Below are 21,596 nucleotides of genomic sequence, written 5' to 3'. Positions count from 1 at the left end.
GCTGTGGGCATTTGTACTGTTTTCCCAGTGCTGTGTTAAGTGCTATGCAAATCTAGCTTTTGAGTGGGGGGTGGGGGCATTGCCACATCTAGGTCCAGCCCATATAGAAAATTCTGGAGCTGAGGAAGCTGCTTGGTGCTGGTGGCATTGCATTGTCCCCAAGTGCTTCCGTGAGAAGTTTCTGCTGGTTCCTTCGCCCCTGCAAGCTGGATATGCCCCTGGATTGTGGTGAGGCGAGAGGGCCTGCTGGCCTCTGGGTAACTTTCCGGGCGTCTTGCAAGCTGGGGATCTAACTGGCTGTGTCTCAAGTGAATGGGATTCACACAGCTGGACTTGGAACATGAAGGCAGCGGGAGAGAGGGATGGCGGGGGCAACTGCTCCCAAGAAGGGGACTTTGGGGCTGGTGAGTTCTGGGCTGAAGATGGGCAGCTCCTTGGGGAACTGCAGTGTCCAGGAGTTTAATGATTCCAGCTGGCCCCTGGGAGCCACCGCTCCTTTCCACAGCAACTTGGACTCTCCCACCCCTACTAGGGCTTTGTCACCGAAAGGTGACCCTGGCCCCCCTTTCTCGTAGAAGAACTGCATTTACAGCCGGAAAGAAAAGGGATCTGACAGCCAGCTGGACCTCGGGGGCTGGGGGGAGTGGCGGGGAGTAGGAGGCCCCCTTTACCTGTGCATCAGATGCTCAGGGTGTGTCGGACCCACAGGCTATTGTCATGGGACAGAAGAGCAATTAGCAAATCAATGGATGCTGATTCTGTTTACGCTTCTATTACCAAAGCTAATTATTCCTTGTTTACATAAAAGGTTTGGCCTCTAATTGGGGCCAAGTGGCGGCGGTTTGCATTTCAAACCTGATCTTGCCGATGTGCCAGTCTCACCGCCTTCCGGTGCCCCACCTGGGGCCAGGCAGCCTCCATCAAACAGCCTGGCGTCTAGACGCGCTCCCCCAAAGCCCGACTCACCTTCTGACGGCTGTTCCCCTTTCGGGATACCAGCCAGTGAAAATCGGGTCTTTGAGCTTAGTACCTATTCAGTGTTTCACGTTCTAAGCCACGTCGTAGGTTCTAGGACGCGCCTTCATCCCTAAACTGCAAGAGGGCGGTTTTGGGTCGGGCGGGGGTTGGGGGTGATCGTCAGAGACTCCGGGAATTGGATGAAAGCCGGGGAGGAAGGCTCACGCACGCACACGCGCCCGGGCGCCCGAAGCCCGTGACCCGGGTTCGAACCCTGCGCTGGGCTCCTCGTTCCCCCGGAGCTTGGAGACCCCGGGCGCGGGGGCGGGGACCGGCTCCCAGGGGTGGGCCCGCCCGGAGGGGCGGCCCGGGGCGGGGCTGCCACCGGTCGGGCTCGCGCTGCACCTGCGTGCGGGGCGGGGGCGCGGGGTCGGCGGCCGGAAGGCTAGAGGCCGGGCCGGCGGGCGGCCGCCCGAGATCGCTCTCCGCGGCGGGGCGGGCGGGCGGCCGGAGGGGCTTAGGCGGCTTGAAAGGGGCCCGAGCGCCGCCCCCCACCTCGCTGCCCGGCCCCGCGCCCGCTGCGGCCGCCGCGCCATTCACACGCCCTCTGGCCATTCGGCGCGGCGCGGGGGCGGGGGCGCCGCTTCAATGGGGATTTCGCGGCCCGGCGCCGGGGCCGGGGGCGCGGCCCGGCCGCGGGAGCCGCCCGTTGCTACGCGGTGGCGGCCTGCCCGGCGGCCCGGGCCCGGCGGCCGCATTATGCGGGTAATGCGGTGTGACACCGCGCGAACAAAGGCGGATTGAGCGGCCCAGCGGGCCCCGCCGGACGGGGACCGGCACAGCGGGGCTGTCAGCGCCGCTCCCAGGCTAATCCGCGCCCCGCCCCCCGCCCCCGCGGCCCCCGGGCTGGGAACCGAGCGCGGCCCGGCCCGGGCGCCGCCGCCGCCGCGAGAGGCCGCCGGAAGCGAGGCGCTCGCCCTCGGGGCCCCGAGAGGCGGAGGAGGCGAGCGGGGCGGTGGGGAGCCCGGGCCGGCATGGCCCCGGGCCTCGGCCGCCCGCGGGCCGCAGTTCCCTTGCTGCGCGCGCCCCTCCAGCCTGCTCCTGGAAGCGGCGCGGCCCCCTGCTGCAGGGGGACCGCGAGCGCGCTGCGGCCGCTGAAGAGGCTGCGGGGGCGACGAGGGGTGACGGGCTCCCTTTTTGTCTGCCGAGCCGCGATCTCCCTCGACCCTCAGCCCCGGCTTCTAGGCCGGCTCGGAGCCTCGCAACCTGCGTGGCCGTGGGCAGGTCACCTCCCGCTCTGCGTTCCTCGCCTGTAAGGAGAGAGATGGTTGGACTGCGGGTGTCTCAGGCCTTTGCCCCGCAATCGTCAATGTTTGTGTCTGTACAATGGGCCTGTAAAAAGGCTTTCTGCCTCATAGGGTTCAGAGGATTAAATGAGGCAAAGCACATGAAGGGCAGAATCTGGTGCGCAGGCGCACTCAGAAACGGTTACCATTGTAATGCGGTTAGGGGTCACCCCCGGAATCTCTCCTTTTCGTACGATGGACCCTGGGGCAGAACCAGCGGAACTGTCCGGTGTTCCGATCCTCCCCGGAGGGGCTTGGCCGCCTTAGGCCCAAACCTCGGCCCTTGTCTGGGTGGAGGACAGAGGAATGGGAGAGCGGGCAGACTGAGATGCAGGCCACTGCCCTCCTGGTCGGGAACTCTGGTGGCAGAGAGATGTACCCATTTTACAACGCGTAACTGAGGCTCAGAAAGGAAAGCTCTGCCCCAGTGCATCCAGGTGGGGAATGAGTGCACTTGGGCGGGTTTAGGCTGTAGTTCCCAGGCCTCCCTGCCTACAGACCTCAGGCTCTCTCAGGAGTGGGAGGAGTCAGGCCATCCTGGGGTCTCTGGAGTTTGGGCAGGCAGGGGGCCTGGCGTCAGGACAGAGCAGGATAAACTTCTCTCTTCAGCACCCTGCCAGAGCTACGGTTTCCACCCCTGTTTCTAACAGGCTTCGCTCTGCCCTGAATCAGATGTGGGGGCCCTGGGATCACCAGTTAACCACCCTGGGCCTCAGCTTGTTCAGCTGTAAAGTGGGGATACCCACCAGGGGCTGCCAGCCAAAGGGGATATGAAGGGCGCCTGGGTTCCTACCTCTTCTCTCTGGGCTGGTAGCCCTTCTTCCCGGCTGGGGAGGTCGAGGCAGGGCGGCCGCGTCCCGGGGCCCGGCCTGAGCAATGCCTCCCCGCGCCCTCCCCGCAGCCACCCGCGAATCGGCCTTCGTGCACGCCATCGCCTCGGCCGGCGTGGCCTTCGCCGTCACGCGCTCCTGTGCCGAGGGCACCTCCACCATCTGCGGCTGCGACTCGCATCATAAGGGGCCGCCCGGCGAGGGCTGGAAGTGGGGCGGCTGCAGCGAGGATGCCGACTTCGGGGTGCTGGTGTCCCGGGAGTTCGCGGACGCGCGCGAAAACAGGCCGGACGCGCGCTCGGCTATGAACAAGCACAACAACGAGGCGGGCCGCACGGTGAGCTGCGGCCGCCCTCGCCCCAACCCTGCCCCGGACCCTGTCCCTGCCCCACACCCCACACCCCGCGTTGGCCCCCGCCCGGCCCGGCCCTGCTCCTTCCAGGGGCCCTTGTGTGTCCTGGGCAACCGTGCTCTCCTCTTTCCCCATGGCCAGGCTTGGCCCGCACCCACACCCCACAGTCACCCTTTCTGTTCACCCTCCTTTCTCCTCGGACTGTCCCTGGTCTCTGCCAGCCCCGGGGATGCGTCAGCCTGGGAGAGTGGCCGCCCCATGGAGCAGGTACAGGCCAGCCCAGCCTGTGCTCTCGGGCTGCCCGTGTGTGGCTGTGAAGACCCGTGGGACTGGCTTTGAATTCGGCCTCTACCCCTTCCTATGGTTGTTTGACCTAGGGCGAGTCACTGAAGCTCCCAGCCTCAGTTTCTCCATCTGTTAAACTGGGACAACAATCCCTATTTTGAATGGCTTTGAGAAATGGATGTGATTTCTGACAATGCTTAGGGTGTGAAGTGGAGGGAAACAGTGGTCACCATCCTTTAAGTCCGTGCCTCAGTCCCTAATCAGTTCTCTTCCTGTCCCTGTCGGTTTTCTTACTGGCAGGGTAGGAGCCGGAGTCGGCTCCAGGGTTGGGGGTGGGCGGGGGCAGAGTGGGAGGGTCTAGGGGTGCTCCCAGGTGGGGTCAGTCCGGGGGCCAGCTGCTACTCCTCTTTCCAGACCATCCTAGACCACATGCACCTCAAATGCAAGTGCCACGGGCTGTCGGGCAGCTGCGAGGTGAAGACATGCTGGTGGGCCCAGCCCGACTTCCGCGCCATCGGCGACTTCCTCAAGGACAAGTACGACAGCGCCTCGGAGATGGTGGTGGAGAAGCACCGTGAGTCTCGCGGCTGGGTGGAGACACTCCGCGCCAAGTACGCGCTCTTCAAGCCGCCCACCGAGAGAGACCTGGTCTACTATGAGAACTCCCCCAACTTTTGCGAGCCCAACCCCGAGACGGGCTCCTTTGGCACCAGGGACCGGACTTGCAATGTCACCTCCCACGGCATCGATGGCTGCGACCTGCTCTGCTGCGGCCGCGGCCACAACACGAGGACGGAGAAGCGGAAGGAGAAATGCCACTGCATCTTCCACTGGTGCTGCTACGTGAGCTGCCAGGAGTGCGTCCGCATCTACGACGTGCACACCTGCAAGTAGGGAGCCAGGTAGGGTGGCGGGGTGGGCGGGCTGGGGGCTTTGGTGCAGGGGACTGGGTTTGCCCGTCAAGGATGACGACCCCTTTCTATTTCTGAGCTATCCAACACACACGAGTTCTCACAGCCAAAATAGAAAGCCAGGATTTCCGTAGTTCCGGTGGGAATAGGCCTACTGGATTCACAGAAAGCACGGATAACAACCAAGTGTGTGCACACGAGGCCGCAAGCCGTTGCTGAAAACTCTTAAACAAGTTAGTAAATTACGAGGCCGGTCAAACTTTTGCACAGGCACTGGTTATCATCATTGAGCGTTTGGGGAGCCAGAAGAGGGACACTGGGGTTGGAAGCCGAGACACATGACTTCTGGTCCCAGCTTTGACTCTGATCCCTAATTTCCTGTTCTTTCACTTTTCTGGGGCTCAGTTCTCTTGCTGTAAAATGAGAAGGTTAAAATACGTGAAATAGTCAGCCGAAAAGTCTCTTCCACCCGTGGGGCAGAGTCATTTTGCATCCACCTTAAACGCAGAGGGCAAGTTTTTGCACAAGCATGAATCCTACCAACCTGAGGGAGGTGGGTGTGGGGAAGCGGCGTGTAAGCCCATATCCTGACACATCTGAAGCTTGGGTGGAGTGGGGTGCACTCTCACAGAGTTTATGGATGGTGATGGGGAGGAGGAGCGATTCAAGTTCAGAGTGACGGCTGTGAGTAATCAGGGATCAAAGGCTGGTGGATTATGTTTCCAAGCTTCCCAGAGGTGGCCTGCGTGGGAGACACTGCCTGGCCCTCGGATCCGTGGGTCCCCAAGAGAGGTCAAGACTGACCTAGAGTGGTGGAAGCTTTCTAAGGCCGGTGCACCCTTTCTTCCTCCGCTGCCCTGAGAAGGAGCCTCATATAGATAGAGGATGAGCCCCCGGCCAGCTTCTACCACTTGCGCACTGTGTGACCCAAACAAGCTAGTCTTCACACCCTGAATCCTCACCTGTCCTCCTCCCCAGAGGTGCTGTGAGGAACAAATGAAAGGCCCCAGGGGACAGTGCTGGGTTCATTGTAAAAGACTTGCTTGCCTGGGTCATGGCTGGCTGAGGCTGTGCTGGGGAGAGACCCCACTGGGCGGTGCAGATCCACACAGGGCGCCTCAGGGCTGGTGGGGCATGTCTCCGCTGTGTGGGACTGGCAAGGGGGCTGGCCTCTCTGAGGCCTGGAGGAGCCTGACCTGGCTAGAGCTCTGGTTGAGGGGTGACTCCCCTAGCCCATCTGCAAAGCCCCTCACTGTAGCTCACATCCTGGTGGGGACAGTCCAGAAGGTAGCAGGAGGTGCCACCTTTCTTGGGATCTGAACGAAAGTGTGGCGAGTAGACAGGGGACAAAGGTGGTTTCAGCTTCACCGCTCACTGGCCGTCGAACCTGGGTAGCCCAGTTTCCTCGTCTGGATAGTGGTGGTGACGGTGGGAGGCCAGCAGAATTTTTATGAGGCTCAAGTGAGCTAACATGTGAATGCTCGTCTGAATATGGTGCTAATAGAAAGTGTGATAAATGCCATCAGAGAGCCATGACATGAGTGCTGTCCTCGTTCAGTGAAATGCTGTTGACACTTGGGCAGTTTCATTTCCTGCTTTTCAAAATGATAGGAGAAAAGTCAGTGAATAAGAGGGAACTCACAGGCTCCTGGTGGCATGTCAAGGTGGAAGGAATGCTTGAAAACCACGGTGGCCACCTTCCTCTGATGTCCACTATGGCCAGAGGCAACATGGTGTCCCCACTATCAAGCAGGACACAGCTCCGGCCATTCTGAGAGGGGGCTGTGGGGAACTAACACTGGACGGGCCATTTGTCTAGCCTGCTCCTTGCACAGATGGGGACACGGAGCCCAGGTCTCTGCCTCCAGAAAGCCCCGTATGTGGGTCCTGCAGAGGCCACAGCAGCAGCAGCCCAGGCCCCTTCAGTGGCTCTCGGGTGTCGCACATTCAGACCCCTGCAGCTCTGTTCCAGCACCTCCCATCCCCGTGTGGGCAGCCGAGATCAGCCACCTGCCAAGAGGGGAAGGAGGTGCTGGGTTGGCCCTCAGTGTCCAGAAAGTCCCCTGCCTGCCACCCCTGTCCTAACACTGATCCTAAGAAGACTCGAGACTCTCCATCAGCCCTCTCTTTTCCCCATTTCTGAAATAGAAGGCGTTGTTTCCAATCTCAGGGAAGGTGCTACACAGACATGGTTTCAAGGTGCCACGTCCAGGTAGATGGTGGTGGTCCCCTGGCCCCTCCTGTGTGGACACTCTGGAGCCCTTGCTCCAGGACAGGTGGAGAACTCTCTCCACTGAGGTGCCCTTTGGACAGATCCTCAGCTTGCTGAGTGATTTGAGACAAGCTGTTTTGCCTCTCTGGGCGCTGGTTTCCTTGTTGTGAACCGGGGTAAGACGCGTCCCTTGCAGGGTTGTCGTGTAGGCTGGCGGCCGTGCGCACTAAGAGCCCTGGCACAGGGTCCACGTGCTCTTGAGGAGGCAGCAAAGATTCCTGGGCTGAGTGGAGCCGACCGACCTCCAGGAGCGGATTTCCCCTGGCATGCCGCTGGGTCGGGAGCCATAGGCTGACAGCCTCATGGCGTCCTTTCCACCACTGACACCTTGCAGATAAGGTGGGAACTTTTGAGACAAGCTGGCAGCGACCACATGGGACATTACCTCTACCTTTTCTTGGCTACGCTGTCTTGACAATGTGGGTAGGAGAGAGAAGGGAGCCTCAGAGTGGGACATGTGTCCTCCACACACTCGGGGCAGGGCAGCCCCAGTCAAACGGCTTTATGCCACAGGAAGGCCAGAGTCCCAGTCCTTCCTTCTGGGAAAACATCTTTTCCATCACTTGTAGCCTTTGTGCAGCGTCTCAGGTGAACACTGATTTTCCACCTTAGGAGTGCCAGATTTATTCCTTGTTATTCAGACATGTGAGCAGAGTAAGCTGCACAGGGCTCTGGACAAGAGTCAGGTGGCCTGGCTGACCCCAAGTACTGCATCTGCCACTCACTCACTGTGAGACCTTGGGCATGTCCCTTTAATCCTGCTGAGCCTCAGCTTCCGTCCCTGTAAAATAGTTTCATACTGGCCCTGTCAGCACCCCCGAGGAGTTGAGGGTTGATTGGGAATGCCCGGAAAAGCGCTTTGGGCCTCAAATCCTTTGTTAGATGTAAATATACAAATGAAGGGGCTGGTGTAGTGGTTAAGTTCGAATGCTCCAATTTGATGGCCCAGGGTTCACAGGTTGCATCGCAGGCAAGGACCTATGCACTGCTCATCAAGCCATGCTGTCGTGGTGTCCAACATACAAAATAGAAGAAGACTGGCACAGATGTTAGCAACAATCTTCCTCAAGCAAAAAGAGGAAAACTGGCAACAGATGTTAGCTCAGGGCCAATCTTCCTCACCAAAAAACAATAACAAAAAACAAACGAATAAGATGTACCCATTGGTGCACTCTTGACAAGGAATTATTCATAATTAATTAAGTAGACTTTCTCCTGTTTGGACAGCTCATTATCCAACTGTTTGGTTTGATAGCAAACACAGTGCACAGGTGTCTACTCTTTGTTGGGAACTGGGTCCCAGACCAGCAAGGCTTCTCCCAGCATCCATACAGGACAGGTTCTACATTAGGGTAGTGACGTGCTACTGGGCTTCCTGTTGCCCAAGCCCCAGCTAGAAGGTGGGGGAGGTAGGACTGGTGCATGCTAAAGCCCTACTGTTCCTGTAGCTCAAACTTCCTTCCTCAGTGTAGACTTTAAAGGATGGAGGGAGCACTGTCAAGCCACCCGAGTCCCCGTGACCTCCAAGGACAACAGAAATGTCGAGATCTCCCGTCAGCAGCCTCAGATCTTTGCACCGCAATGGGTGGTCTCCCTGAGAAAGGAATTATGTTTCTAATTCTTCCTCTTTATTTTCCAAAGGGCGCTGGGAACGGGTGAAGTGTGTGGCTGGGCAGATTCACCGAAGTCCTCTGGGAAGCGGGACCAAGAGCGGGCTCAGCCCTCAGCACCAGACAGCACGGAACCCGGACTGTTGCACACGTGGCACATTCCCTGGACTCGGCCTGCCTTCCTCTCTCATCTTCAGTTCCTCACCCGGCTCTGGATGGTGTGTGGTTTTTAAAGAAGGGGCTCTCTCTTTAGTTCTCTAGGGTCTGATAGCAACAGACCCGAGGCTTATCTTGCACATGTTAAAGAAAATAAAAATGGAAAAAAATTCTATTCCAACAGAACAGGCTGGGCTAATGTGAGCTCTCTGCCTGGTGGTAAAGACATCAGCATGGGCAAAATTCTGTTTTCAAACTGCTTCTTATGGTAACATTCCAGGATGCCTGTGAGGAAGGAGCTGTGAAGTAGGACAAACCCCTGCCGTCTGCTCTGCTCTGTCTACCCCCGTTCAAACCCGATATACTGTCACATCCTGATGAAAGCCATAGGTGCAGCCAGGGGAAAGTGGGAGGGAGGCCCAAGGCAATTGTTCGAGTAGGTTTTGAGTCGGAAGAACTAGGAGTTCTAGGTGACCTGGTAAGCTGTTTGAAGAGCAGCTGTGTGTTCCTCTCAGCCTCATTTTCTCTGTACCCTGCTCTGCACGAGAGACTCTTGTGAACTGCAGTCAGATCTCAAAATCTCTTTCTCCCATTCTGCAGTTTCCACCATTAATGCAGTACATTTTTTCGGTAGTGGACGTTGTAAATAGATTATGTATGGGGGGCAAGTCTTCTCCAGACAAATGGCTTCCGAAAGAAAGAAGTGGGGTCTTTGGAAGGGGCCGTTCAACCCCTCCCAGCCCTGCTCACCTGCAGGTTCTCCATCAAAACAGCTCCAGGTAGAGCAGGTGGATGCTAGGTCACCGTCACATAAATTAGACGAAGGGCAGAAGAAAGTAGCGGCCTACTCCTGAAGTTGCAATTTGGAGACTAGTACATGGGGAGGGTAAAAATGATTCCTTCGTTTCCGCTCCAACAAGGGACACGTCTTCCTGCATCCTTTTCTTTCTTTGGCCTGTGTGAGTAAATGGAACCGTGGAGTTTTTTAGCACAGATCTGCCAGCCTCACCTGGATGCTGAGATAGCACCAATCCACGCAGCTACCAAGGATCAGGATTAGGTGTGCAAAGGGGCAGGCAGTCACTTGCTCCCTTGGGTAAAGCATCTCACAGCTCTCCGTGATCCACACTGGTCCTCTGCAGTGTCCCAGAGGAAACTAGCAAAATGGAGGCAATGGACTCGACAGTATAAATCAATCCATCAACTCTGTCTTAAGGAGACTCAGAGGGAAGAGGAGCAGCAGGGGTTTAGAATAGAACATTTTTTTCTTCCTTTTCTCCCTTCTCTCTTTGGTCTGCCTAACACTGACCTAAGATGCTGGGTTAAGTGATCTCCTTGCTCAGGCAGGTTTGCCAAGACGATCGTCTAGAAGCCATGCCTGCCCTCTTGAATCTGCTGGCAACGAGCCCTGCTAAAGATAGCCCCCATCCCCTCTACAGAGGCTGAAATGCCCCTCCATCTCACCGTAGACTGACAAGTTTTAAATCATGTCAACCAGATAATGCTTGCTTTATGTGAGAATTATTTCAGCAGAATGGATACAAATTTTCAAAACAGTCTTTTCATATCTATGTATTCTATATTAAAAGTGATAAAGTCATGTTTCTGGGGCGTATTCAAGTAGCTGACAAGTAATTATTTAATAATAGTACATTGAGTGCATTGTAATTATTCTTGCCGTAGTCAGGTAATAGTATCCAACAGAAATTTCCTACCAACCTGCTGTATCCAAAGTTTTGTAAAAAGTTGTAGAAGTTGTTGATCTTTTTGATTTTATATTCAAAAAGTCTCTTTTTATAAATATTATTTATTATACAATGTATATACCTTTGAGTTAACTAAGATTATATATTATATAAATATATATATATTTGGAGAAAATATATTTCATCATGCAGTTTTTTTCTGTTAAGTCATTAAAGAGAAGGTAAACTTAAAATGGATACATTGTACAATGTGTGGAGTTTCCAGATTAATGCTCAGGAGGTCAAGAATATCCCATTCTGAATGTGGTGGCCTCAACTTTCACCCTTAAATTAGTGGCCCAAATTAAGGTCATTTCCTCCATTTTCTATGCAAGATCATCTGAGATGACAAGGATAGTAGGTCACACCTACTAGAGGACTTTCTTACAGGCTTACTTTGTTCTAAATCAGCTTCTAACAAAACATTTCTAGTTTTAGAAATAAGCAATTTGGGCAGTAATTCATTTCACAGATTCCAGCACTTCCAATGCACAAATTAATGTCACAGACACACAGAGATGTGGCTCCAGGTCAGCAGACCACAGGGCTGGCCACTGGCTTAATGCTTTCCTCACCCATGTTTTCATCTCCATTTATTGGGAAAATAGGATTTGCTCTATTGAAAATGAAACTTGACTGGAAGTTGCTCTCTCCTGCTAGCTCCCACTTGAGAGCTCAGCCATGGAGGGGCAGGTTGGTTGGGAGGAGAATGGTGTGCCCCGGGCTCTGGGGTGTCTGGAATGGGTATCATCTGAAGCGTTAGATTGGTTTGGGCAGAAAAGACCCGCGAGTGGGTGTGCTCTAGGCAAGCGCCTCCCCTCCTCGGACTGCTGCTTCAAAGGACTCAGCTGAAGCTCACAGGGACGCCTTCTCCACAATGAGATGCTATAACTCAGTTTTATGACAAGAGACAATCCTTTGGTCTTCAGACCTACCCATAAAATGTCACCTTCGGTTTATTTGGCACAGCTAAAATCTTTTCTTTTTCTTTCTCCTGATTTACCTTTATTAGGAACAAATTTTAATCGTCTCACGTCATACAAAAAATAGAAAACTAAAGCAGTCTGCCTTGTGCCCCGTTCAGCCCTCTAATCTTAGATTAGGATTGGCTACTAGAAGTTCACTGGCTTCATGAGCTTCATCTAGTCCCTGAAAAGCTCCAACCACGAAAATGGTTGTTTCAGCTGTGCACCGAATCGGACAGGGCAAGTACAGAGATCTCCACGCCTCACAGCGCTGCTCATCTTTGCAACTCACTTTCACAGAAAGCCAATACTCCCCTATCCCAGCATTCTGGGTACTTTTTTTAACCTATAAGATTGCCAAATATTTAAATGGTCCCTATTCATACTTACCAAGGCCATTTGTAATCCTTCCTATGATTAATCACATTCTATGATTAAAGAAGATAGAGTTTATAGCAGGGCTTGAACATTTAGTTTCACTATAAGCATAAATACTAATAAACATCTAAAAACAAGAGGGAGTTTAAAAAAAGATCCAAAAGAAAGAAAAGAGACAATATAATGAGAAGACATCTTTTAAAGCAGTAGCATTTTATGAAGAGGGAAAGGAAGGACAGTGTGAGAGAGAGTTCAAGGATGAGGGGATGAGGTACAAATAAAGGCAAAAGGAAGGAGGAGGGTAAGGAAAAAGCAGAGGGAAGCAAAGGGGAAGACAGTGGTGAGAACATTCTCGGTGTATCCAGTGATGGTCTCCAACGGTTGATGGTGCACCCACCCAGCCCGGCATGTGTGTACTCATGTGCGTGGCTGACCTACACGCACAAGCGAAGTTCTCTGAACAAAATCACAGCTGCATGTTACACTGTCATTCCTCCTAGCTTATCAGAGAACTTTCTAGGAGGCAAAAAATTATCTTACTATTAATCTTATACTTCCAAAATAGTGTGACAAAGTCAGTTATGTGGAGGTTGTATGCTGAGAAACTTTCAAACATGAGTCCTCCTTGCAAATTCTGTCTTCACTACTTGGGATTCTTGCTGATCCAGGCACTATCTCCCGCATCTTCAGGCCACGGTGTCCGGACAGCACACGCCCTCCGTGGGCTCGGCTCCAGGACCCGGTCTCGGCACTGCTTACCAGCTGTTGAGAAACTTTAGATCATTTTGCAATAACTTCTGAAATTTACATGCTTTTTTGAACTCTCACACACGCCTTTCCCAGTTACTTCTCTGAGGAGACTCATGGATCAAGTTGCCAGGCACGGAAAACGAAATCTCGATGCCACCTTCTGTGTTTGGGCTGGGCTGGTTGTTTATAGCTGACTCAGTGCTTCAGCAAGTCTGTTGACCAGGATTTGATTATTATGCACACTTGCACCTAGTCCATGACTCGCTGCTAAAACTTAGAGGGGAGGCTGTTCACCATAATTTTTAGGATATGAAAAGATAGCCTTAAAGTAAAACATATTTCAGATTTTAACACCATTATATAGTTATTCTGTTACATAAAAAAAAAATGTGTTTCAATGAAGATGTACAAATTCAGAAAGATAAAATAACCTCCTTTTTTGAGGTTTTAATTACATCTTCTGACAAAAAATAACCTGTGAACAGTTTATGCAGAGAGGAAGAAACGTGAGGCAGCAGTGGCCGGAGTCTGCTTCATCGCCAGGCCCTGCTGTCGCTCACGCTCCCTGCTCCGCACTGGCCTGGAGGGCTGGGATAGCAGCAAGACCCCACCTTCTTAAGGGACCAGGTGGCCTCAGGGTCCTCCTCCCCGGAGGGCGTGGACAGCTCCTGGGGAGCTGCTCTGCTGTCAGAGAAGCTCTGCAGGTGACCTCTTCCCCAGAGCCTTGCTGACTTACTGGGCTGCCCTCTGTTCTAACCTGAGTCAACTCTCTAAGGATCAGGGTTTAGGCTGAGAGATCTGATAGCTCAGAAAAATGCAAAAAGGATGAAGGATGCCAAAATGAACCATGTGAGAAATCTCACTGAGAGTGACTGAGTCCCTTGGCTTGCACATTTCACAGGAAGGAGTGATTCTAATCAAGAAACAACTCTCCTTTCTGGTTTTTACTAACCTGTTTATGGCTTTGGTACACTTCAGTTTTTTAATAAGGTGAAATAAGAAAAATAAGTATAAAGATTCTTGTTGTGTATTAACTTTTTAAAATATGCTATTGATCTGGTTTTCTTTTTAAATAACTATATTTTCTAAATAATTAAAATTGGAAATTTTTAAATAAAAACCATTTATCTCCTTATGCTAGTTGTAACAAAACGAGGGGCTTTTCCGAGCCCCCTTTTCTTTGTATGCAAAGCAGTTACATATGTTGTTTTGCACCAAATAGTGGTCTACAGAATGTTTTCAAGTATATGTACTCTTTATTGCATTCCTTCATTTGCATTAAACAATATAATATTTATATTTTTCAATATAGTTTTAGACAAAACACAAAGACATTAACCTCATTTAACAAGAGACATAAATTAATACAATGTTTGCTTTTGTGGGAAGGGAAAAGATCTAAAATAGATAAGGGAATCCAGGACACTGGTCACCAGGAATCACAGAATTTCACAATACAATCCACTGTTTAAAAAGCCACAAAATAAGCTAGGGATGAAAACCCAAAACAAAGTCAACACGACATCGAAGTCTACCAAAAATATACAGATAGCAAGACCTGGAGATAATTTGCCTTCTACCATGGGGACAAATGACAATGCTACCCCCAAGTGCCCCTGCGGCAATAAGCCTGGCGGGTGGCGGTAAGCACCTTCAGGCGGCTTCTGAGGGCCTGTCCTCGCCTGTTCAGCAGCAGTGGGGAGAGTGGCATGCTCCCTAAATCTCACCACCAAACACGGTGACCTAGTCAAACTCCCTCTAACTCAGTCCTGAGACAAACCACCCACCTCCTCCCCTTTGAAGCAGCATGGAGAGGCTAAAGGAAACGTGTGAAATGTATTGGAATGGACGTTAAAGGACCAAGGGGACAGGGCTAGAAAGAGGTTTATTTTTTCTGTAGAATAGTGTTTTATTTAGATGCTAGATAGTACAGATCATTTAAAATAAAGGAAGGATGCATTCTAAGTAAGCCATTAAGTTAAGGAAAAAAGAAAAGTGGTGATACTAACATGCTTTTAATATTATACTAAGGAATTGACCCATTTAGAGTTGGACACTAATTAGTGCTGAGAAGTGGTAATGATTAGCATATCTTTTACGACAGAGCAAATTAGTTACATTAAGGGGATGTCACAGCCACCAGTTACGATCTGACTTTTTCTTAAGAAAGATCTCCTGATTGAAACTTGGACACATGTCTGAAAATGACGGAGAAGAGCATCTTAGAAATTCAAAGCCCTGTTTCTTCAGGCAAAGGTAAGAGACAGTTTTCTGGGAGAACTTCTAACCAAATACCCAGTTCTCTTTAGTGTCAGCATAGGGAAGTTGGGCGATAACCCTCTGAAGCCATGCCCTTGCTCACTCACTGTTCCTCATTTACACGTAGAAAGTCTCCCTTCTAACAGGTCAAGTGTTGTTTTGCAACATCATCACGATTATTGAGAGGTTTCTGGGTGGTAGTGGTGGTGGCGGGGAGCTTAAAACGTGTAGTGTTCACAAGTACAGTATGTCTCCCACACTGAAAGACCGAGGAGGAAGGAATCACCTTAGCTTGCAAGGAAAGGTAAGCACAGCGCTCTAAAGCAAATTTGCACCTTCCACAAAACAGCAGAATATCTCAATAAGCATACGGAAGGAAGTTTTATTGCACTAATCATGCAGAGTGAGCACGTGGTGAAGGTCATCCAGTATCTTGAATAAATCGAGGGAAGATCTCAAGCCATCTTCACCTTGGTCCTTTCCCTTGGTCACTGTGTGTTTGCAAACAGTCCATTTTCAAAGTCAAGGGGGCTACTGAAAAAGAAATATCCAAGACGCAAAAAAGACAGCTGAAGGTCTGCAAAAGTCATTCATCACAAAAATCACTAAAAGCTTCTTAATGGTTTTTCTACATTTTTCACTATGCATTTCGCTATTAGATGAGCATTTCACAAAAGAAAATGGTCAGCACCATGCATTCAAAAGCAGGTTCCAATAAATATGTACCATTGAGTTTTTTCCTGCATTGTGACAAGGAAGTTTTGCGAAGCAGGGCAGGGAGAGCAAACCAACAGTACAACCAATTTCCTTGCTTGGTCTCTCAGACCTACAACACAGCGAAGAATTCTAATAAATGGAAGCAAAGCTGTCCAAGACAGGTTGACAATTCAAATTTATATGCACTGTCTAGCAAGTCTTAGAACAGGCCCTGGGACTCAAGAGAGGCAAGTCTGGCTGACGGTCTTAAGTGTTGCATGTACTTACGCTCCTTCTTCTCTTAAGAGGGCCAAGAATTTTCTCACACGGTATTCAGGATCCATCTAAATACATCAGAAGAAATACAGACGACGTGTTAACGGTGTCTTCTAATAACTATGTGCTCACTGCATGCCGAGGAAACGCTCAGCTTCCTGCTTCTCTCAGCACTCTGCTGAGTCACAGAAGTGTGTTACCTGCTCCTTGACCAGTATTCAGAGACACAGCAAAGGAGATTGCATCATTCAAGGGAAGTGACGGGGATTTTCTAGCACAGGGAATCACTGTGCATGAGGTTCCAAATGACCCAGCTGGCCATTCGCAGGCACCTTAGCCGAGTGCTCCCTTGGCTAACGCTATGTGAGGAGGCAGCAGGCCTGAGAGGACCAGTGTGAGACCAGATGTGGCCATTCACTGGGGTTCAAATGGCATCCAATTCATAGGACTCATCTAAGGTATAAAAGTGAGACCAGGGGCTGGCACTGTGGCCTAGTGGTTAAGTTCGGCGTGCTCTGCTTTGGCAGCCCAGGTTCAGTTCCCAGGCACAGACCTATACCACTTGTCTGCAGCCGTGCTGTGGCAGCGACCCACATACAAAACAGAGGAAGACTGGCACAGGTGTTAGCTCAGGACAAATGTTCCTCAGCAAAAAAAAAAAAACAAAAAAGTGAGACTAAACTTGAAGAAACCAATTGAGGTTGATTAAATGACTAAAAAGTAGCTTGTTAGCTCTTTATGATAGACAATTTAGCTTTTTTTCACCTTGGCCTGTCTTGCATAGTTTCTTCTTTGCAATTAACAAAAAAAATTGTGCTGAAACTGAAAAAACGAACTATGGGGCTGACTCTCTGACATGATCTCTGGATAATCCAGGTCTCCTGTAACTGAGACAGGGACACGAGTCTAACAAACAACAAGAGAGTTCTGGCTCAGGTCATTATTATCACTATTCATTTTCATTTTATATTCGTATCTATACTAATTTGTTTAATTATATTTTATTCTCATCGGTCCACTAGAGATGTAAAGTTATCTAAAAAATGATCATTAAAAGCATCTTTAATTCTTTAAGATGAACTTTTATTGTAAGAAACACACCTAACTTTTAAAAAATGTTCCCGGGCAGGAGCGTGTTTCCCGGGAGGGAACTCCCTGCCCTCCAGGAAGAGCTTCCGGAGGCTCGGCGCAGCTGCGGGTACAGGCGCAACCAGACTGCCTTCTCCAGCCACTTTTTTTTTTAAGATTTCTTCTCTTCTATGTCAGAAAAATATTGGACAGAAATTTCAAATGCATCAAAGTTAGGAGGCCAGACTACAAAGGACTAAGAAAAAGTGTGGATAGCTAACAAAGAAACATTTTCCCTCTTTGGGAATAGAATTACATATGAATCAATTGTCAAGTTCTTTAGAAAAAATGGAACTGGCTGGAGCTCAGCTGTAGTCAGTACTTGCAGGTCTTTGCCCATTAAATATATTTAATATGTGTGAGCAACGACTTACTGACTTGCCTGTAGCTATGGAATTAAAAGTCAAGAGAAAGGGAGGAAAAAAGTAATCTAGATAAATGACTTTATTCCCTCAGGTGACATCCAGTCAGAGCCGATCCTCGGCACTGTGCAAGTTTTAACAGAATCGTATATAGTGAACAGAGAGGTAACATGACTTATATTCTGCTAAACTACATGCCTCTTCACTTTGGCTCAGTCTCTCTAAGGCAAATCTAAAGAGAATTCACTCAGCTGCACGAAATCCATTTGACATGCAGGGGTTCAAACTCAGAGGCCTATGAAGTGTCAGTTGCTGAAGATGAGGCCTGAGTGCCCCACTCTCACTTTCTCCCCACACATACGAGGCATTAGCTTGATCACTGACCTGCGGGCAACAAAGGGAGAGGAAGGGGTAGGGACTGGGGAAAAAAACCCACATAGTTTCTTCTATGCAATTATTGAAAAAAAGTTGTGCTGAAGCTAAAAAAATGAAGAGTAGAGATGACTATCTAACAGATTTATCTTTTTCCAAGGAAAGAGCCAATACATCTGTATACGCACCTTTACCAAGAATAAGACTAAGCAAAGTGATTAGTCTGTAACGTTAATTTACTGCTTATAATGGAAAATAAATAAATTGGCTTAAAAATAGTCCAGCTGAAAGTTCAACAGATTAAACTTTAGGTTTCTGAAAGCCACAGTTTTATTTTAAAATAAATTTACCAGCAAAGATTAAAAAGCATTCACTTTATGTTACCAATTTGTTATTGGTCCAAAGCCTATTTCAGATGTAAGGGTAAAACTTAAACTTCACCTCTGCCAGCACTGCTCACACTGACCTGATCGAATGGTGGGACTGAGCAGTAACACGCAGTGCTTAGAATGCAGCCAGTCTGTCCACCAAGACCTGGGATAGACGCATTCAACCAAAGTCTACCGAGCACCCTACTATGTGTCCGGCTCAGCTCCGGGGCTGTGGATTCAATGTGAGTGAGATCAAGGTCCTGAACTCACAGGGCTGGGTAGGGATACATTTATTATCTAACTAGTATGTCAGGTAAGGACAAGAAGGTACAGGATGGGCACATGGAGGGGTGGAGTTCCCAAAAGAGGAAAGGTAAGTTGCCAGGAGACGTGAGAAAGTCCCAGAAAGTTTCATCTGTCTTTGCCCAGGCAGCAGCCTGGGGCTCAGTTTTCTATGTGATCCTGGATGCTTCAACTCTACAACAGTTTGCATGAAATTCCCAGGAGCCCAGCCAGGAGAAAATATACAGAGCCGAAGTCTAATCTGTGCCACTCAGTAACCTGTCCCTTCACACCGTTTCCCGGCCCCTTTCGGGGTGTGTGCAGCAGCTTCCTCACCTCTTGATGGACAACACCATCCCCCTCCATCAATAACTGTCTGTGACCATGGATAACTCACCGACAACCTGTGGGCATTCAGTACCCTCGTCTCTAAAGAGGGGGCAGCAGGACAACTGCCCTCTGAGTCCTTTCTAGTTCTAAGATCTAGTGACTCCCTAAATTAATACTTAAAGCAACTTTATAATTTTTTCTTCTATTTTTGAATTTGAAGAAGTGGGAAAGAAAAGTACCAATAAGTTATTGTTTGATCTCAGAAGCAGGCTACTAATATCAACTTGGGTTCGGAAATAATATAAGAGAATTATAACAAATTAATTAAAATCTTAGCAAAGGAAATAGAAAACTTCTTGGTATATCATGAAACTTCTATGTCTGAATCACATGGAGAAGGGTGCAGCTTACCTGTAGGGACATCTCAATCAACATCAGTAGCTTCTTGATTCCTATCCAGACCTTCCTTCCTTTGACTTGCTGTGCAATCGTGGTACGTTCCTTATCCTTGAAGTTGCCCAAAAGCTACAAAAACAATAAAAATCATGAAAGCACTTTTATGTAAGTGCATCAACATTGGTTGATTCTCCCATTTATCTCTAAAGGAACAGTGATAAGAACTACCTGACTGGTTCAAGTTGACAGAATTCCCTCATATTTTGAAATTCAACCTGACCTTCCTAAACCCATTACGTGGAACTATGAAAGTGAAAGCTGGTATCCTAAACCCTGTTTCCTAGAGACCTGCATTAGAATTTAGAGAGATATTTGCTGGGGGGAAAGCAACAGCTCCAATCCATAATAAATATCAGTTGAAATTTTTAACATTCCTTTCTAGGAACAATCTGTACATGTCAAAGCCGACTACATTTAATTCTTTACCCGAGCCCAGCACAAACGCTGTTCAAATGGGTAACCTGGAGACGTTTATCATATAGGTAATTTCTATGTTGTTGGGAGTGGGCCCCGATTGTATGGGTCTTGAGGATTTTAGGAAGCCTTCACCACCGCTGAACAAGTCACTAGATAATATTTTCTAACAGATCTCGTTAACTCATTTGTGTACATTGATAATTAATCAAGTTTAATGAAGGAGACATATATATACATATTTTTTAAATTAAAGACTTTGTCATCCTTAAAAAAATTTAAGAAAACATTTCCATAATATGAACTTTTTAATAAAGCGATTCCTTAGGGCCGGCCCTATGGCTGAGTGGTTAAGTTCGAGCTCTCCGCTTCGGCGGCCCAGGGTTTCGCTGGTTCGAATCCTGGGTGTGGACATGGCACCGCTCATCAGGCCATGCTGAGGCGGCGTCCCACATGCCACAACTAGAGGGACCCACAACAAAAAAATGTACAATTATCTACTAGGGGGGCTTTGGGGAGAAAAAGGAAAAATAAAATCTTTAAAAATAAATAAATAAATAAAGCAATTCCTTTTATTTCTGTAGCTTTTTTGAAGTGTCTAAGGTTTTAATCATTGTTCCAATTATTAAATGCAAGTAAATGTGCTGAAAGCTGCCATGAATGACTGAATTTTCTATATTTTGATTACTTTACCCTCCCCACCCCCCATTTCAAGTTTCTGGTGCACGTAATCTATATGCATTACTCATCCTGGGCATAGAGTAACACAGACAATCTGGCAGGTTGTACGCTGCCTACACTGAGGAGTGGGAAATTAATTCACTCTCACTTATATTCATCTCTAATTCCTGAAAACAACTGAAGGTATATCCTAGGTCCCATATTCTAGGTTAACATAGAAACTAAACGTGAGGTATGATGTCTGTGGCACCACTTAGCATTATTTCCAGCCTCAATTCCTTTCTTATAAACAGTGTGTAATCCATTAACTCATTTTCACCTCCAAAGCCTCCAGCAGCTGCTCTCCTGTGGCAATGTTGGGCACGTGAATGGTGGTGCTGAAAGCGTTAAGCATTTCCATCTCCTGAAGGACATCTTTGCGGCTAGTGGTCCCAATGATAAGAAGCTTGCGGCCCTGATGAGAGGGAGAAAACCTGTTAAAACACATGGGGTAGGGCTGATTGGGAAACTAGAGGAAGCCTGAGTACTATCCATGTATTTAATCACAGAAATGCAAATGATCAGGCAAAAGAGAAGGAAAAAATTAAGAATATTCCTCTTAAAATTCTAAAAAAATGTATCAACATGATTCAGAAAGAGCAACACTTTCTTCTCACTCACATCAATAAAAGAACGGATTAGTAAATCAGGGAGACATGGACCCAGAGGAGGATACCTCAGTATATGTTTGTAATTCATTTTTCACAGCCAACGTGGTATATCTATGGTGGCAACTAGGAACAAAAAAGGAGGTGAATGGATGCAAAGTCTGTATCATCCACTTAGCAAGGCTTTAGTATGCATTTTAGAGGGAATAGGGTAATGATAATAGTTTACATTTATGCAACACAACTGTGAAAGGCATGGTGCTAAGCACTTTGCATAATTGTGTCATTTAATATCTTTAAATTTCATTTTTATTTTTAACCCAAAAATATACAAAAAATGATTAAAAACTATAGCAGGCCTGTACCACTATTCCTGATGCCCCCTCTCCAGAAGCAACCATTTTCAACTCTCTCAGCTTTTCTTCTTGTACTTACTACCTTATCTTTAAACAACAAGCTTACAGTGCTACTTTTAGATTTTTGTTTTCAGCTTACATATTATTTACTGACTTCCTATTATGGAAGATGGGGACTTAGTATTAATTTTGCACTTAGCCCCCCATATGTTCCTTTCCTCAGCCTTCCAACAGTTATTTCATTGTCTGGGGTTAATATATTCAGTATTTATTATAATTAAATAATTATGATTTACAGCTAAGCCAAATAGTAGTGTACTATTAAATTTCCTTTCTTGGGCAACGTTTTGTTTTTATTAGAGTTAACAACTGCCATTTTCCCCCTTTGCTTATTTTACCAGGTACTTAT

General features: G+C 48.8%; 2 protein-coding genes across 3 annotated transcripts in view; one reads left to right on the top strand and one right to left on the bottom strand.

Annotated features, from left to right (window-relative positions):
* WNT3 (Wnt family member 3) overlaps positions 1–10,505 on the top strand; it is a 47,482-nt gene extending 36,977 nt beyond the window's left edge. Inside the window, exons 3-5 of one of the 2 annotated variants that reach the window (XM_014739584.3) lie at positions 3,205–3,470; positions 4,185–4,672; positions 8,595–10,505. In XM_014739584.3, the coding sequence (XP_014595070.3) occupies positions 3,205–3,470; positions 4,185–4,664 (746 nt within the window). In that variant the 3' untranslated portion in view covers positions 4,665–4,672; positions 8,595–10,505. The remainder of the gene's footprint in view (positions 1–3,204; positions 3,471–4,184; positions 4,673–8,594) is intronic. The other variant, XM_070227132.1, reaches the window with a different exon arrangement.
* Positions 10,506–13,793: 3,288 nt separating this feature from the next.
* Positions 13,794–21,596, bottom strand: part of NSF (N-ethylmaleimide sensitive factor, vesicle fusing ATPase) — a 142,783-nt gene continuing 134,980 nt past the window's right edge. The window contains exons 18-21 of the mRNA XM_001917185.6: positions 20,504–20,638; positions 19,045–19,158; positions 15,801–15,856; positions 13,794–15,350 (exon numbers count right to left, since the gene is read on the bottom strand). Of these exons, the coding sequence (XP_001917220.2) occupies positions 15,305–15,350; positions 15,801–15,856; positions 19,045–19,158; positions 20,504–20,638 (351 nt within the window). The 3' untranslated portion in view covers positions 13,794–15,304. The remainder of the gene's footprint in view (positions 15,351–15,800; positions 15,857–19,044; positions 19,159–20,503; positions 20,639–21,596) is intronic.

Source organism: Equus caballus, chromosome 11 (assembly GCF_041296265.1).
Source record: "Equus caballus isolate H_3958 breed thoroughbred chromosome 11, TB-T2T, whole genome shotgun sequence".
NCBI lineage: Eukaryota > Metazoa > Chordata > Mammalia > Perissodactyla > Equidae > Equus > Equus caballus.
Note: the sequence above shows the minus strand (reverse complement) of the source record. Positions and strands in the feature narration are given on the sequence as shown.